Source organism: Geotrypetes seraphini, chromosome 9 (assembly GCF_902459505.1).
Source record: "Geotrypetes seraphini chromosome 9, aGeoSer1.1, whole genome shotgun sequence".
In the NCBI taxonomy this organism is placed as follows: domain Eukaryota; kingdom Metazoa; phylum Chordata; class Amphibia; order Gymnophiona; family Dermophiidae; genus Geotrypetes; species Geotrypetes seraphini.
The window spans coordinates 83183355-83198763 of NC_047092.1; the positions used below are offsets into that span (position 1 = coordinate 83183355).

At 40.9% G+C, this 15409-nt stretch overlaps 1 protein-coding gene across 1 annotated transcript in view; it reads left to right on the top strand.

Annotated features, from left to right (window-relative positions):
* DGKI (diacylglycerol kinase iota) overlaps positions 1–15409 on the top strand; it is a 1086779-nt gene that overhangs the window by 153926 nt on the left and 917444 nt on the right. The window contains exon 4 of the mRNA XM_033957757.1: positions 491–565. Coding sequence (XP_033813648.1) covers positions 491–565 — 75 coding nt within the window. The remainder of the gene's footprint in view (positions 1–490; positions 566–15409) is intronic.

Sequence of the window (15409 nt, forward strand, 5' to 3'; positions counted from 1 at the left end):
TGCCCCTGCTATGTTTGCTATGTTTGCTATGTTTTGTACCTGAGAAAAAACTCCACCAATCTACAATAACTCTTATTTGATGATATGTGAGCTGGAAAAGAGTGCTGTATAGCAGTTTTTCCAGTGGAGCAACAAACTGGACAATCTTTTTTTTTTTTTTTTCTGTAGCACATACTGGATACTCCTCACCACTAGTGGTGGGCTAGCTACATCAAAATGAATATGCAAGAAAAAGATGTACATACAATGAGGGTAGTTGGCATGCAAATCTATTTTAAAAAATGAATTAAAAATATCCAGAAAATCTGACCAATTTATGGCTCATAGGTACTGGAGTTTGAGACACCATATCTAAATTTTATTACTCTGATTGTGGTTTAAAATAGTTTGCACTAATAAAGTTTGTTGCCCACAGCTTAAGCATATAATAAATCACTATTCTTTCATATATGATTCTTTTATCCTTTTCCTCCTCTTTAAATTGTTTCAGAAATCATCATTAAGAAGAAAGTGTGCATCCTGTAAAATCGTAGTACACTTGGCATGTATGGAACAACTGGAAAAGGTGAGACAGGCCCATCTGCTGGCCACGTTTGGTACTTAAAAGCACAGAATAAAATCTCTAGGCCAGTGTTCAAAAGATTTATTCAGTTAACCTTAGGAGTTATTTAGACAAATTTCAGGTTTTATATTGAATTCCTTACTCCAACAGGCAGTTAAATTTTACCTGGCCATTATAATCCAGATAGAATTTGACCTGCAGGGATGCAGTTAATCTTAATCAAATAATGCTAATATCTCAGAACAAGCATGCAGCATATTCTCACAGGTGGGTGACATCATACATGGAGTCTAGTACGGATAGTGCTAAAGTGTACTGTCACTTTAAGCTTCAGAAAGCTTTGAGACTGCCCGCACCACACATGTGCGAGTGCCTTCCCGTCCGATGCCGGCTCACAAAGTTGTCAGTTTTTCATTTTCCGAGAAGTGACGAAGACATATCTGTACTTCGTCCAGTCAAGTTTTCTTACCAGCTTTATTTTTCATTATTTTCATTCTTTTCTTCATCTTAGTTGGTTTTTCTTTTTTTAAACCTTTTCTTTCCTAACAAAAATTTCTTTATGTTCACCATTAGGGCCTATAGGTAATTTTAAAGCCTGTTCCCCTGCCAACGGCGTTGATGGCTTTTTGGCCTACTTTTTACTGAACCCATGATTCTCTGTATTTTTTCCTTTCCGGCTGGTTCTGTTCCCAATCTGCCAGGGCTAAAAAACAAACAAAAAAACAGCAACACTCCAACAATCAACAAAATGTTTTGGTTTTGTTTCTTCATATTTATTTTTCAAAGAAGATATTAGGCCTGTGCTCTTTGAACAAACACTCGGCACCAATTCTAATTTTTACCTCGGTACTGTTGCTATTTCTGTGCCTTAACTACATTGAACGGCATCGGTGCCTCCACTGTCTCCCTTGGTACCGGCATATCCCCAGCATAGTACATCGATCTATCTACTGGTACCAGAGACCACAACTAGCAGATAACATTTATCTTTCTGGGACCGAAAATCCTTGATGCATATAGCTTTAACAATCTCCTCATCGGGTCCACACAGAAACTTCAGATGCCTCAGACTTCAACTCCTCAAAAAAAAAAAAAAAAATCAGCTCCATTTTTTAACATGCTTCTAGAGAGCATAGCCAGGGTGACTTCTAGGGTTTTCAGAAGACTACTCACAGCTTTCTCCAAGCCAGAAAGTTTATAGCAAGATCAGCTTTTGATACATTGGTATGATATCCAGATCTTTGGCTTTTGCTATGAGATGTCTTCCATGGCTGCAAGTCTCTGACATAGACATTCACATTCAGGATCGTTTACCAAATATTTCCTGTCTTCGTGAAGGGCTCTTTAGGAACAAAGTGTAGAACCAGTTAAAGATGGATCACGACTTCTACCCATCATCACCAACTCTACTTATCACAATAACAAGATACTGAATAGTGGGATGAGCAGGGATCCACTCTGGGTGTAGAACCTATTAAGTTTGGATCGCCTCACCTACGTCCCATAATCTCGTGGAACATTTGCTTCTGACTTCTGCAGCAACACTATTTTTAACCAAAGGGATCCACTATGGGTGTAGAGCCTTTAAAGTTGGATCACCTTTACTTCTGTTCTATTTGTGCTACACTCCAGAACATCTCTGTGGCCCAGGGACAATGCCACAGCGCCTCTGAGCACCCTGGAGAACAGCGCCAGCTTTCACAGGAAGGGAGTTGGGGGTACATACTACTCAATATGAACTCCCCCTAAGTCTAAATTCTTATCTTTTGGATTCTTCAGACATCCATCTGATCCATCTCCTCATTTACCTATGACCTTGATGTTAATGTCCATGACTGCCTTGTGAAATTTCCATGGCTCCACATAGAAACATAGAAACATGATGGCAGATAAAGATCAAAAAGCCCATCTAGTATGCCCATCCAGTAACCATTATCTCTTTCTCTCTGAGAGATCCCATGTGCCTATCCCAGGTCCTCTTGAATTCAGACACAGTCTCTGTTTCCACCACCTCTTCTGGGAAACTGTTCCACACATCTACCACCCTTTCCGTAAAAAAGTATTTCCTCAGATTACTCTGGAGCCTATCACCTCTTAACTTCATCCTATGCCCTCTCATTGCAGAGTTTCCTTTCAAATGAAAGAGACTCGACTCATGTGCATTTATATTACATAGGTATTTAAACATCTCTATCATATCTCCCCTCTCCCACCTTTCCTCCAAAGTATACAGATTGAGATCTTTAAATCTGTCCCCATATGCCTTATCACAAAGACCACACACCATTTTAATATCCTCTTGCCTTACCTCTAGTTGGACCAACTTTTCATCCTGATCCCCATTTATGATCTCCTCGGGTTCTGGGATATTGGATGTGTCCTCTCTCGTGAAGACTGACGAGAAGAACTTATTTAACCTGCCAGCTATCCCTTTTTCCTTCTTTACCACTCCCTTCTTATCTCCATCGTCCAATGGTCCCACTTCTTCCCTGGCCGGTTTCTTCCCCTTTACGTACCTGAAGAATGATTTGAAGTTTGTTGCATCCCCCTCATATTCTCTTTTTGCTTTTCTAACCACTCGGTGACATTCTCTTTGGTGTCTTTTGTGTTCCTTCTGGTTGTCCTTTGTTTGGTCCTTTTTCCAAGAAAGCATCTTTCAGAAAATGGAAAAAGGACCAAACAAAGGACAACCAGAAGGAACACAAAAGACACCAAAGAGAATGTCACCGAGTGGTTAGAAAAGCAAAAAGAGAATATGAGGAGAGACTGGCGGGGGATGCAACAAACTTCAAATCATTCTTCAGGTACGTAAAGGGGAAGAAACTGGCCAGGGAAGAAGTGGGACCATTGGACGATGGAGATAAGAAGGGAGTGGTAAAGGAGGAAAAAGGGATAGCTGACAGGTTAAATAAGTTCTTCTCGTCAGTCTTCACGAGAGAGGACACATCCAATATCCCAGAACCTGAGGAGATCATAAATGGGCATCAGGATGAAAAGTTGGTCCAACTAGAGGTAAGACAAGAGGATGTCCTCCGACAGATAAACAGACTAAAGAGCGACAAATCACCGGGTCCGGACGGCATCCACCCAAGGGTACTCAAAGAGCTAAGGAATGAAATAGCGGGACCACTTCGCCAAATTTGTAACCTATCCTTAAAAACTGGGGAGATACCGGAGGACTGGAAAATAGCAAATGTCACGCCCATCTTTAAAAAGGGTTCAAGGGGTGACCCAGGAAACTACAGCTTGACCTCGGTTCTGGGAAAGATGATGGAAGCACTGGTTAAGGACAGCATCTGTGAACACATAGAAAACAATGGACAGCTGAAGGCGAGCCAGCACGGCTTCTGCAAGGGAAGATCGTGCCTCACAAACTTATTGTACTTCTTTGAGGGAATAAACAGCCAGATGGATAAAGGGGAATCCATGGACATCATTTACCTTGACTTCCAAAAAGCCTTCGACAAGGTACCCCACGAACGGCTGCTTAAGAAGCTGTGGAACCACGGGGTGCAAAGGGATGTCCACCGATGGATCAGAAACTGGCAGACAGGAAACAGAGTGTTGGAGTAAAGAGCCACTACTCAGACTGGCTATGCGTCACGAGCGGAGTTCTGCAGGGGTCGGTGCTGGGACCGCTCCTGTTCAATATATTTATTAATGATCTGGAGGCGAGAACAAAATGTGAGGTTATAAAATTTGCGGATGACACCAAACTCTGCAGCAGGGTTAGAACCGCAGAAGACTGCGAAGACCTGCAAAGGGACCTAACGAGGCTGGAAGAGTGGGCAAAAAAGTGGCAAATGAGCTTTAACATAGAGAAATGCAAGGTCATGCATGTAAGGAAAAAGAACCCGATGTTCAGCTACAAAATGTGGGGATCGCTGCTAGGGGTAAGTAATCTTGAAAGAGACCTGGGGGTGATGGTAGACACAACAACGAAGGTGTCGGCACAATGCGCGACGGCCTCAAGGAAAGCAAACCAAATGTTGGGTATCATTAAAAAGGGTATCACTGCCAGGACGAAGGAAGTCATCATGCCACTGTATCGTGCAATGGTGCGCCCGCATTTGGAGTACTGTGTCCAGTACTGGTCGCCATACCTCAAGAAGGACATGGCAGTACTTGAGGGAGTCCAGAGAAGAGCAACTAAACTGATAAAGGGTATGGAAAACTTCTCATATGCTGATAAATTGAAAAAGCTGGGGCTATTCTCCCTGGAGAAGCGGAGACTTAGAGGAGACATGATGGAAACCTTCAAAATCCTGAAGGGCATAGAAAAGGTAGACAGTGACAGATTCTTCACAATGTGGGGAACCACAAGTACAAGGGGGCATGTGGAGAAATTAAAAGGGGGCAGGTTTAGAACAAATGCTATGAAGTTCTTTTTTACCCAGAGGGTGGTGGACACATGGAACGCGCTTCCGGAGGCCGTGATAGGCCAGAGCACGTTACAGGGCTTCAAAAAAGGTTTAGATAGGTTCCTAGAGGATAAAGGGATTGAGGGGTACAAATAGGAGTTGAGCTAGGTTATAGGAATAGTCAGGGACCACTGCACAGGTGATAGGCTTGAGGGGCCGCCGGGGGAGTGGACCGCTGGGCGGGATGGACCTCTGGTCTGACCCAGAGGAGGCAAATTCTTATGTTCTTATGTTCCTCTGGACCAACTCCAGCCTTTTTATATCTTTTTGAAGGTGCGGCCTCCAGAATTGTACACAATATTCTAAATGAGGTCTAACCAGAGTCTTATACAGAGGCATCAATACCTCCTTTTTCCTAATGGCCATATCTCTCCCTATGCAACCTAGCATCCTTCTAGCTTTCGCCATCACCTTTTCAACCTGTTTGGCCACCTTAAGATCTTCACCTACAATCACGCTCAAGTCCTGCTTTTCCGTCGTACACATAAGCTCTTCACTCCCTAATCTGTACCGTTCCCTCTGGTTTTTGGTACCCAAATGTATGACCTTGCATTTCTTAGCATTAAATTTTAGCAGCCAAATTTCAGACCATTCTTCAAGCTTCGCCAGGTCTTTCTTCATGTTATTCACAACATCCGGCATGTCTACTCTCTATTATAGATTTTGGTATCATCTGTAAAGAGGCAAATCTTACCCGACAACCCTTCAGCAATATCATTTATAAAAATGTTAAAAAGAACAAGCCCAAGAACAGAACCTTGAGGCACACCACTGGTAACATCCCTTTCCTCAGAGCAATCTCCATTGATCACTACACTCTGTCGCCTTCCACTCAACCAGTTCCTGACCTAGCCTGTCACTTTGGAACCTATCCCAAGAGCACTCAGTTTATTTATTAGATGTCTGTGTGGAACACTTGCCAAAGGCTGTGCTAAAATCTAAATACACCACATCTAGCGCACATCCTCTATCCAATTCTCTGGTCACCCTGTCAAAGAAATTGATCAGATTTGTCTGACAAGACCTACCTCTAGTGAATCCATGTTGCCTCCAGTCCTGTAATCCACAGGATTCCAGAAACTTGACCATTCTCTGTTTCAAAAGCGTTTTCATTAATTTGCTTACCACAGAAGTCAGACTTACCGGCCTGTAATTCCCTACTTCTTTCTTATTTCCACTTTTGTGGAGAGGGACCACATTCATCTTTCTCCAGTCCTCCGGTATCACTCCTGATTCTAGAGACTCATTGAAAAGGTCAGTCAGCGGAGCTACCAGAACTTCCCTAAGTTCCTTCAGCACCCTCAGATATACACCATCCGGCCCCATTGCTTTGTCTACCTTTATTTTAGCTAGCTCCTCATGAACACAACCCTCTGAAAATCGATCAGGGTCTATTACTCCTCCATCTGTATTCACACTTATCTTCTACGGTCCTGCTCCTGGCGCTTCAGCCGTGAACACAGAACAAAAATATTTGTTAAGCAATTCGACCTTTTCTTTATCAGCCTCTACATATTCCTCCCCTTCACCTTTGAGTCTCACAATGCCACTTTTGCACTTCTTCCTATGACTAATAATATCTAAAAAATGTCTTGTCTCCCTGTTTTACTGTCAGCTATTTTTTTCTTCCATTTGCATCTTTGCTTTCCTGAGTACACGACCAGCCTCTCTTAACTTTTCCAGATATTTTGCCTGTCTTCCTCTTTCTGCGATCTTTTGTAGTTTATGAAAGCTAACCTCTTATTCCTTACCTTCTCAGCTACTACTTTTAAGAACCAAAGCGGCCTTCTTTTCTTCTTATTTTTACTTACTTGCCTCACAAAAAGATTTGTCGTCCTTACAATCGATCCTTTCAGTTTTGCACACCGCATTTCCACTCCTTCCAGATGTTCCCACCCATACAACAATTCCTTGACGTAAACCCCCATACAAACAAAGTTAGTATTTTTAGTCTAGAACCTTTGCTTTTGAATGAGCCCTCTCTATACCCATCTTAATATTAAACCATACCATGCAGTGATCACTGGATGCCAGATGATCATCCACTGTAGCATCAAAAACACTTTCCCCATTTGTAAGCATTAAGTCCAGCATGACCGCATCCTGCTTGGCTTCCATTACCAACTGCTGGAACAGTTCTCCTTGTAGAGAATCCAAAATCTCCCTACTTCTAGAAGACCCCAAAATAGGGATACCCCAATCAATATCTGTCATGTTAAAATCACCTATTAGCACGATGTCCCATTTATTAGATATATTCTGAATGTCTACTATTAAATCTCTATCTACTTCTTCCGTCTGTGAAGAAGGCCTGTATATCACACCAATGTAAATATATTCACCATTCCCTGTTTCCAAATTGATCCACAATGCCTCTTCTTTGCCCTGCAGATTCTGCAATTGTGAGGCTTTAATATAGTCTTTACCTCTTGTTATGATGTTTTTGTGAGGGTCACCAATCAATGTCTCACCCAGATGTGTACCAAATCTTAGTACCAATCCTAAACACCTCACATCCAATATCAGTCCCCAGCTCCTCAGAAGTACCACCTGGGCTCACAGATTTCATTGCCCTTGGCTTTATGTACTATCTCTTCACTGGAGCTATTGTTTAACTTTAATGATAAACTTATTCTATTATTTTTTTTTGTTGTTATAACTCCCCTTTGGGCATGCTTAGCTTATAAAAGTACTTAGCTTTTAGTGTGGTCTTCTAGGGATATAGGAGCCAACATGTTTCACCCAAAACGGGTTTTTTCAAGGCTTATCATCCCTTTATTTAAACTTTTATTTAAACCTACTACACTACCTTAAACCAAATCAAAGAGGAAAACCTACAACCCTAGTCTAGTACCCCCAACTGTTGCCTAAATAACTTTCCTAGCTAAGAAAAAACCATATGTTATTCCCTATACTAGTTCGCTCCCAAAAATTTTCTATATACATAACCATACAAAAATCATACCCTCACTAAACATTTCATATATATAAATCTTTACTCAATATCTCAATAACCTTTACAGAATATATTCCCAGGAAAGTTTTACAAATCAGTTCCACAACTCTGCTTCACAGAGAATCTCAAAATAATCCACAGAAGAATCTCGCAGGACATCTCATAACATAGCTTCAGAAATCAACTCCACAGCTTTTTTTTTTTTTTTTCTCTCCACAGAGAAAATCCACAGAAGAATCTCGCAGGATATCTCATAACATAGCTTCAGAAATCAACTCCATAGCTTTTTTTTTTTTTCTCCACAGAGAATCTCTCAAAATAATCCACAGAAGAATCTCGTAGGACATCTCATAACATAGGTTCAGAAATCAGCAACCACAGCTTTTTTTTTTCACAGATAATCTCTCAAAATATTCCACAGAAGAATCTCGCAGGATATCTCATAACATAGCTTCAGAAATAGGCACCATAGCCTTGAGAAAATCTCACACAATACCTGCATGAATACCAAACTTCAAACCTTAACCAGAATTTCACAATCCTTCTCAAATTTAAATAAAACCACCATAATTATCTTCTCACAAGGCACAGAAACCAACTACCTCCACACAGATCCAAGTCACCCTCCCAACTGTCAAATCTGCTAGAATGTTCAAACAGGTGATGCTGATCTCTGCACTAGGATAGCAAACCTGTGCAGGAGATCAGCAACAGAATACCAAAACTGCACCAATACAAAAGATACACAAACTAATCTTCTCAAAATAGGAAAAAACCCACAGGTCTTACATTCCAGATTTTCTTTGCTTTAATAACCCTTTAAAATCTTATTTAAACCCTGTTTTTCTCACTGAGGTAACTTTTTTAAACTTTTAACCCTGGTTATATTAGGCAGCCTGCCGGCAAAGATACTTCTTCCCTTCTTTGATAGATGCACACCATCCCATGGTCCAGGAAGCCAAAACGCTCTTGATGACACCATCCACATAGCCACACATTCATCTCCAGGATGCGAGCTTTCTGCCCTGGCCTTCCCCATGCTATAGGCAAGTTCACCCACATTCTTCCCAGAACCAATCAGGTTCTTCAGCCACAGAACATCTATCACTGTACCATCAATACTGATAACCTTGTCAATTAGACCCAGAGGATACTGACTATGCTTTCTTGAGGCTTCCATACTTCCTTCAGAACATCTCGCCATACTTCCTTCAGAATATCTCTGTAGCTGTTGAGCTGGTAAAAAACATCATTCCTGCCAATCAAGCTAACCCGTTTTTCATCTATGGTATAGCTTTATTATTTTCTACGCCTTTTACAGGCCTCTGCCTATCCATTTAGGGATACATGCCCCTCTTGTTCTATACAATATTGCTGATACTAATGCTTCGAATGCTGTGAGGCATTCATCTATTAAAGTTCTCATCTCTTTATATATATATATATATACACACACACACACGATGGCTTCCATACAAATCTACCACACCTTATTTCTCTTCTTTTTTTGGGCTTGTTACAAAAACTGGTTAACCAAGGCACTACTCTCCTCCCCGATTCCAATCCTCATAAGGCCTCGTCCTACCAACCCAGAACCCCAGAGGCCAGCTCAACGCCTCATTCTTGACTGCTCTGAATGGGGCCCCTTCCAAATCCCGGTTGTTCCCCCCTCTCGCAAACCAAAGAAACCCCACAGAAATTTACACCGATGCTTAATCTCAATGCTCCAAATGTCTCTCAGACCTGTATTTGTTTTTTTTCTTAATAAGTCCAGTTAATAATTTATACCACTGAGCGGCCTGGTGACCCAAGAAGTCTGTCTGAAAACATAGGAACTCCAGACTATATTGATTATTAAGGTTTTCCAGTCAGGGAACCCCGCCTGAATGGCATGCTTCAGTTGCAATTGTAGATATAAACGTTCTAAATAGTTATAGTAGGGATTCATTCACACCAAAAAAATAATAACAAGTACAGGACAGTTGACAAAATCATAAATAAACGGAGAAAAATAAACCTCAATTGTGGGTCGCCGGGACTACACAAGTACCCTAAGCTCCCCACCTCATCACGGGTTTATAAAAAAACTCCGTACAATTATAGGTTACTTTCACACTTCAACATCTCTTTAGAGGAATAATATTCAAAAATTCTCAAAGGATTTGAATTTCAACGTCCATAAATTTTCTATAATTAGGTGAAACAGTCCCAAACTCACTATATTTATGGCAATTAGCTTCAGCTGTAGACAAATTCAAAACAGGATTTAATAGCGTGGCTGTAAAACCTGCATGATAGCATACATAAGAGAGTTAAACACTCATCTGAAGGTAGAATCTTCGTCCCGATAGAAAAGATCTTCTATTTCGCCTGAAAGCAGGCTACTTCAGGGGATCCGTTTAAACAAGGTTATCTCCACGCTCTCAGCTGCATAGCGGGAGGCCTGCTTCTCTCAAAATGGACCTCAGACCGAGATACGCGCCTGGCTCGTTCAAAAAACAGGACGGAGTCGGGCGTCATGACGTCATCGCTATAACGCGATGAGTGATAGGTCAAACATCAGCACTTTGGATAAAACACAAAATCCAGAAAAACAAACCGCATACTCACAAAAAAGGTTGCCATTCATGCTCAGAATTTAAACCTTGTGGTTCTATAGTATGTAGGCAACTTATCCATTGTTGTTCCTTTTGCCATAGAAGCTTTCTAATATCTCCTCGTCTCATTGATGGGATAACTTTCTCAAGAACCCAACATTTCAGACTTTCAAACTTGTGTTCCAAACTTAAACAGTGAGCCACTATTGGTGCTGTAATTTTACGTGTATTCAAACAGCTTTTATGCTCTGTTATTCTTATAGTTAAGTTACGTGATGTTTGGCCCACATAAAACAATTCACATGGGCATTGTATTATATATATCACATTGGCTGTTTGACAAGTAGAAGTCTGTCTAAGGGTATAATTTTTCCCATCAATTGGATTGATAAAATTAGAAATCGTGGCCATGATTTTACAATTCGTACAATGTCCACATGGGCTGTGTCCTAAAATAGATTCTATTCTCTCATTTTCAAATTTTTCTTTGGATGTATGACACAACCAATCACTTAAATTTCTATTTCTAGACTGAGGAAAAATAAATTTTTTGTTTTCAAAACAAGGAAGTGTTTTGAGCAATGGAAGATGTCTTTTATATTTCTTAATAATCTGAGGAGATATGCAAGTTTGTTTAATAATGCAAGGGATTATATCAGATTTTTCTTTATTCTCATGAGATTTGTTATAATCCAATAAGATCTCTCTAGGATTATATAAAGCTCTTTTCTTTGCTTTTTTAATTATAGACGTTGGATATTTTCTAGATATTAATCTTTGTTCCAGTACTTTTGCTTCTTGAAGAAAGTTTTCTTTACTATTACATATTCTCCTATATCTTAAGAACTGAGCAAAAGGGATGCTGGTTTTCAAATGTACAGGATGCATACTATCAAATCTCAATAATGTATTTCTGTCCGTTGTTTTTCGAAACACCGATGTTGTTAATCGAGTTCCATCCCATTGCACTAATACATCCAAAAAATTGATTTTGTTTTTACTAAATGACATAGTAAATTTAATAAACTCATGACACTGATTCAAAACTGAAACAAATTCTTGGAGTTGTAGTTGAGTCCCTATCCAGACCACAAACACGTCATCTATAAAACGCCACCATTTTAACACATATTGAAATCCTGTTAATTTGTAGTCTCTTCAAACCACGCCATATATAAATTAGCTATGGTAGGGGCAAAAGACGCACCCATAGCAATGCCCGAAAGTTGTTTAAAAAATTCCCCATTAAAGTACAGGACAGTTGACAAAATCATAAATAAACGGAGAAAAATAAACCTCAATTGTGGGTCGCCGGGACTACACAAGTACCCTAAGCTCCCCATCTCATCACTGGTTTATAAAAAAACTCCGTACAATTATAGGTTACCGTATTTTCGCGGATATAACGCGCACCCGTGTAAAACGCGCACACGGGTATAGCGCGCAGAAACCACACTTGTATGTACGGAAACTTTTGTATACAGCGCTCATGGGTATACCGCGCATGCTGCCCGACTCTCCTCTGGCCACCCCGACTCTCCTTTCGCTCTCCCCGACTCTCCTCTGGCCACCCCGACTCTCCTTTCGCCCTCCCCGACTCTCCTCTGGTTGCCCCGACTCTCCGTTCACCTGCCATGACTTTCCGTGCACTGCTCCGCCTCTCCGTGCGCTGTCCCGACCCGGAGTTTTCTCAGCAGAATTTCCCAGACCACCTGAGGCACATGGTCGGGTTGGGCCCATGTGCCTCAGGCCGCGCCCCCAGGTGGGACCTAAGGCTCCAGGGCCTATTCTGATTGGCCCACGCGCCTTAGGCCCCACCAGTAGGCGGAGCTTTAGGATGGATGGGCCAATCCGGCCTCATTCCTTCGTTGGCTGCCTGCCGGACAGGTGGGTTTGGCTCCCGTCTGTCTGGCCAACTACCAAAGGTACGGGGAAGGGGGGTGGGGGGGTCGTGGGGGTCGCTAGGGGGATCGCGGGTCGGCTGGGGGGGCGGTCGGAGGTTCTTGGGGGGGGCGGTCGTTGGGGGGAGGGGGGTTTGCGTCGAGGGCAGGAGGGCCTAGGATCCCTCCTGCCCGTAATGTAGTGCGAGGTGGGGGTAGGGGGTCGCCGTGGCCAGGAGGGTTTGGGCTCCCTCCTGGCCCGATATTGTCGGGGAGTCGGCGGTCCTTCGGGGTGGGGGTGCGAGCGGTGGGGGTGCGAGCGTCCTTCCGGATGATGAATCGGGCGTCGGGCGGGGTGTGAAATATGTAAAAAAAATTTTGTATACCGCGCTCAGGCATATAACGCGCGAAGGGTATGCGTGGTACGTAAAAACGCGTATAACGCGCGCGTTATATCCGCGAAAATACGGTACTTTCACACTTCAACATCTCTTTAGAGGAATAATATTCAAAAATTCTCAAAGGATTTGAATTTCAACGTCCATAAATTTTCTATAATTAGGTGAAACAGTCCCAAACTCACTATATTTATGGTTTCTTAAAATGTTAAACGACATTGAACCTGACGCCTTGCAAGATTGCACATTAGTCACTCTTGATGTTTGCTCGTTATATACCAGCATACCTCAAGATGAAGCTCTTCGAGTCCTGGTCAATCTATGGAATACTCAATATGATCCTGGGAACGGTTTTGTACAGTTCCTGAAAGAATTGTGTACCATAGCTTTGAAAAATAATTATTTCATCTTTAATGGGGAATTTTTTAAACAACTTTCGGGCATTGCTATGGGTGCGTCTTTTGCCCCTACCATAGCTAATTTATATATGGCGTGGTTTGAAGAGACTACAAATTAACAGGATTTCAATATGTGTTAAAATGGTGGCGTTTTATAGATGACGTGTTTGTGGTCTGGATAGGGACTCAACTACAACTCCAAGAATTTGTTTCAGTTTTGAATCAGTGTCATGAGTTTATTAAATTTACTATGTCATTTAGTAAAAACAAAATCAATTTTTTGGATGTATTAGTGCAATGGGATGGAACTCGATTAACAACATCGGTGTTTCGAAAAACAACGGACAGAAATACATTATTGAGATTTGATAGTATGCATCCTGTACATTTGAAAACCAGCATCCCTTTTGCTCAGTTCTTAAGATATAGGAGAATATGTAATAGTAAAGAAAACTTTCTTCAAGAAGCAAAAGTACTGGAACAAAGATTAATATCTAGAAAATATCCAACGTCTATAATTAAAAAAGCAAAGAAAAGAGCTTTATATAATCCTAGAGAGATCTTATTGGATTATAACAAATCTCATGAGAATAAAGAAAAATCTGATATAATCCCTTGCATTATTAAACAAACTTGCATATCTCCTCAGATTATTAAGAAATATAAAAGACATCTTCCATTGCTCAAAACACTTCCTTGTTTTGAAAACAAAAAATTTATTTTTCCTCAGTCTAGAAATAGAAATTTAAGTGATTGGTTGTGTCATACATCCAAAGAAAAATTTGAAAATGAGAGAATAGAATCTATTTTAGGACACAGCCCATGTGGACATTGTACGAATTGTAAAATCATGGCCACGATTTCTAATTTTATCAATCCAATTGATGGGAAAAATTATACCCTTAGACAGACTTCTACTTGTCAAACAGCCAATGTGATATATATAATACAATGCCCATGTGAATTGTTTTATGTGGGCCAAACATCACGTAACTTAACTATAAGAATAACAGAGCATAAAAGCTGTTTGAATACACGTAAAATTACAGCACCAATAGTGGCTCACTGTTTAAGTTTGGAACACAAGTTTGAAAGTCTGAAATGTTGGGTTCTTGAGAAAGTTATCCCATCAATGAGACGAGGAGATATTAGAAAGCTTCTATGGCAAAAGGAACAACAATGGATAAGTTGCCTACATACTATAGAACCACAAGGTTTAAATTCTGAGCATGAATGGCAACCTTTTTTGTGAGTATGCGGTTTGTTTTTCTGGATTTTGTGTTTTATCCGAAGTGCTGATGTTTGACCTATCACTCATCGCGTTATAGCGATGACGTCATGACGCCCGACTCCGTCCTGTTTTTTGAACGAGCCGGGCGCGTATCTCGGTCTGAGGTCCATTTTGAGAGAAGCAGGCCTCCCGCTATGCAGCTGAGAGCGTGGAGATAACCTTGTTTAAACGGATCCCCTGAAGTAGCCTGCTTTCAGGCGAAATAGAAGATCTTTTCTATCGGGACGAAGATTCTACCTTCAGATGAGTGTTTAACTCTCTTATATATGCTATCATGCAGGTTTTACAGCCACGCTATTAAATCCTGTTTTGAATTTGTCTACAGCTGAAGCTAATTGTCATAAATATAGTGAGTTTGGGACTGTTTCACCTAATTATAGAAAATTTATGGACGTTGAAATTCAAATCCTTTGAGAATTTTTGAATATTATTCCTCTAAAGAGATGTTGAAGTGTGAAAGTAACCTATAATTGTACGGAGTTTTTTTATAAACCCGTGATGAGGTGGGGAGCTTAGGGTACTTGTGTAGTCCTGGCAACCCACAATTGAGGTTTATTTTTCTCCGTTTATTTATGATTTTGTCAACTGTCCTATACTTGTTATTATTTTTTTGGTGTGAATGAATCCCTACTATAACTATTTACAACGTTTATATCTACAATTTTTTCTTCACGGAATACGATTGTACCTTTATTATGCTTCAGTTGCAACCATCTAAAACTTTCTGATTTAGTAAGGCCATATTTGTGCTGCAACTGTGAAAATTCAAGCATTTTACCATTAGAAATAACATCCTCTAATATACGTATTCTTGCTATCATCCAATGCTTCCAGACAAGTCTTTCTCCGCCAATTTGAATCTTGGAGTTCACTCAAATAGATTGATTTGTAGATTTGTGAATTGGA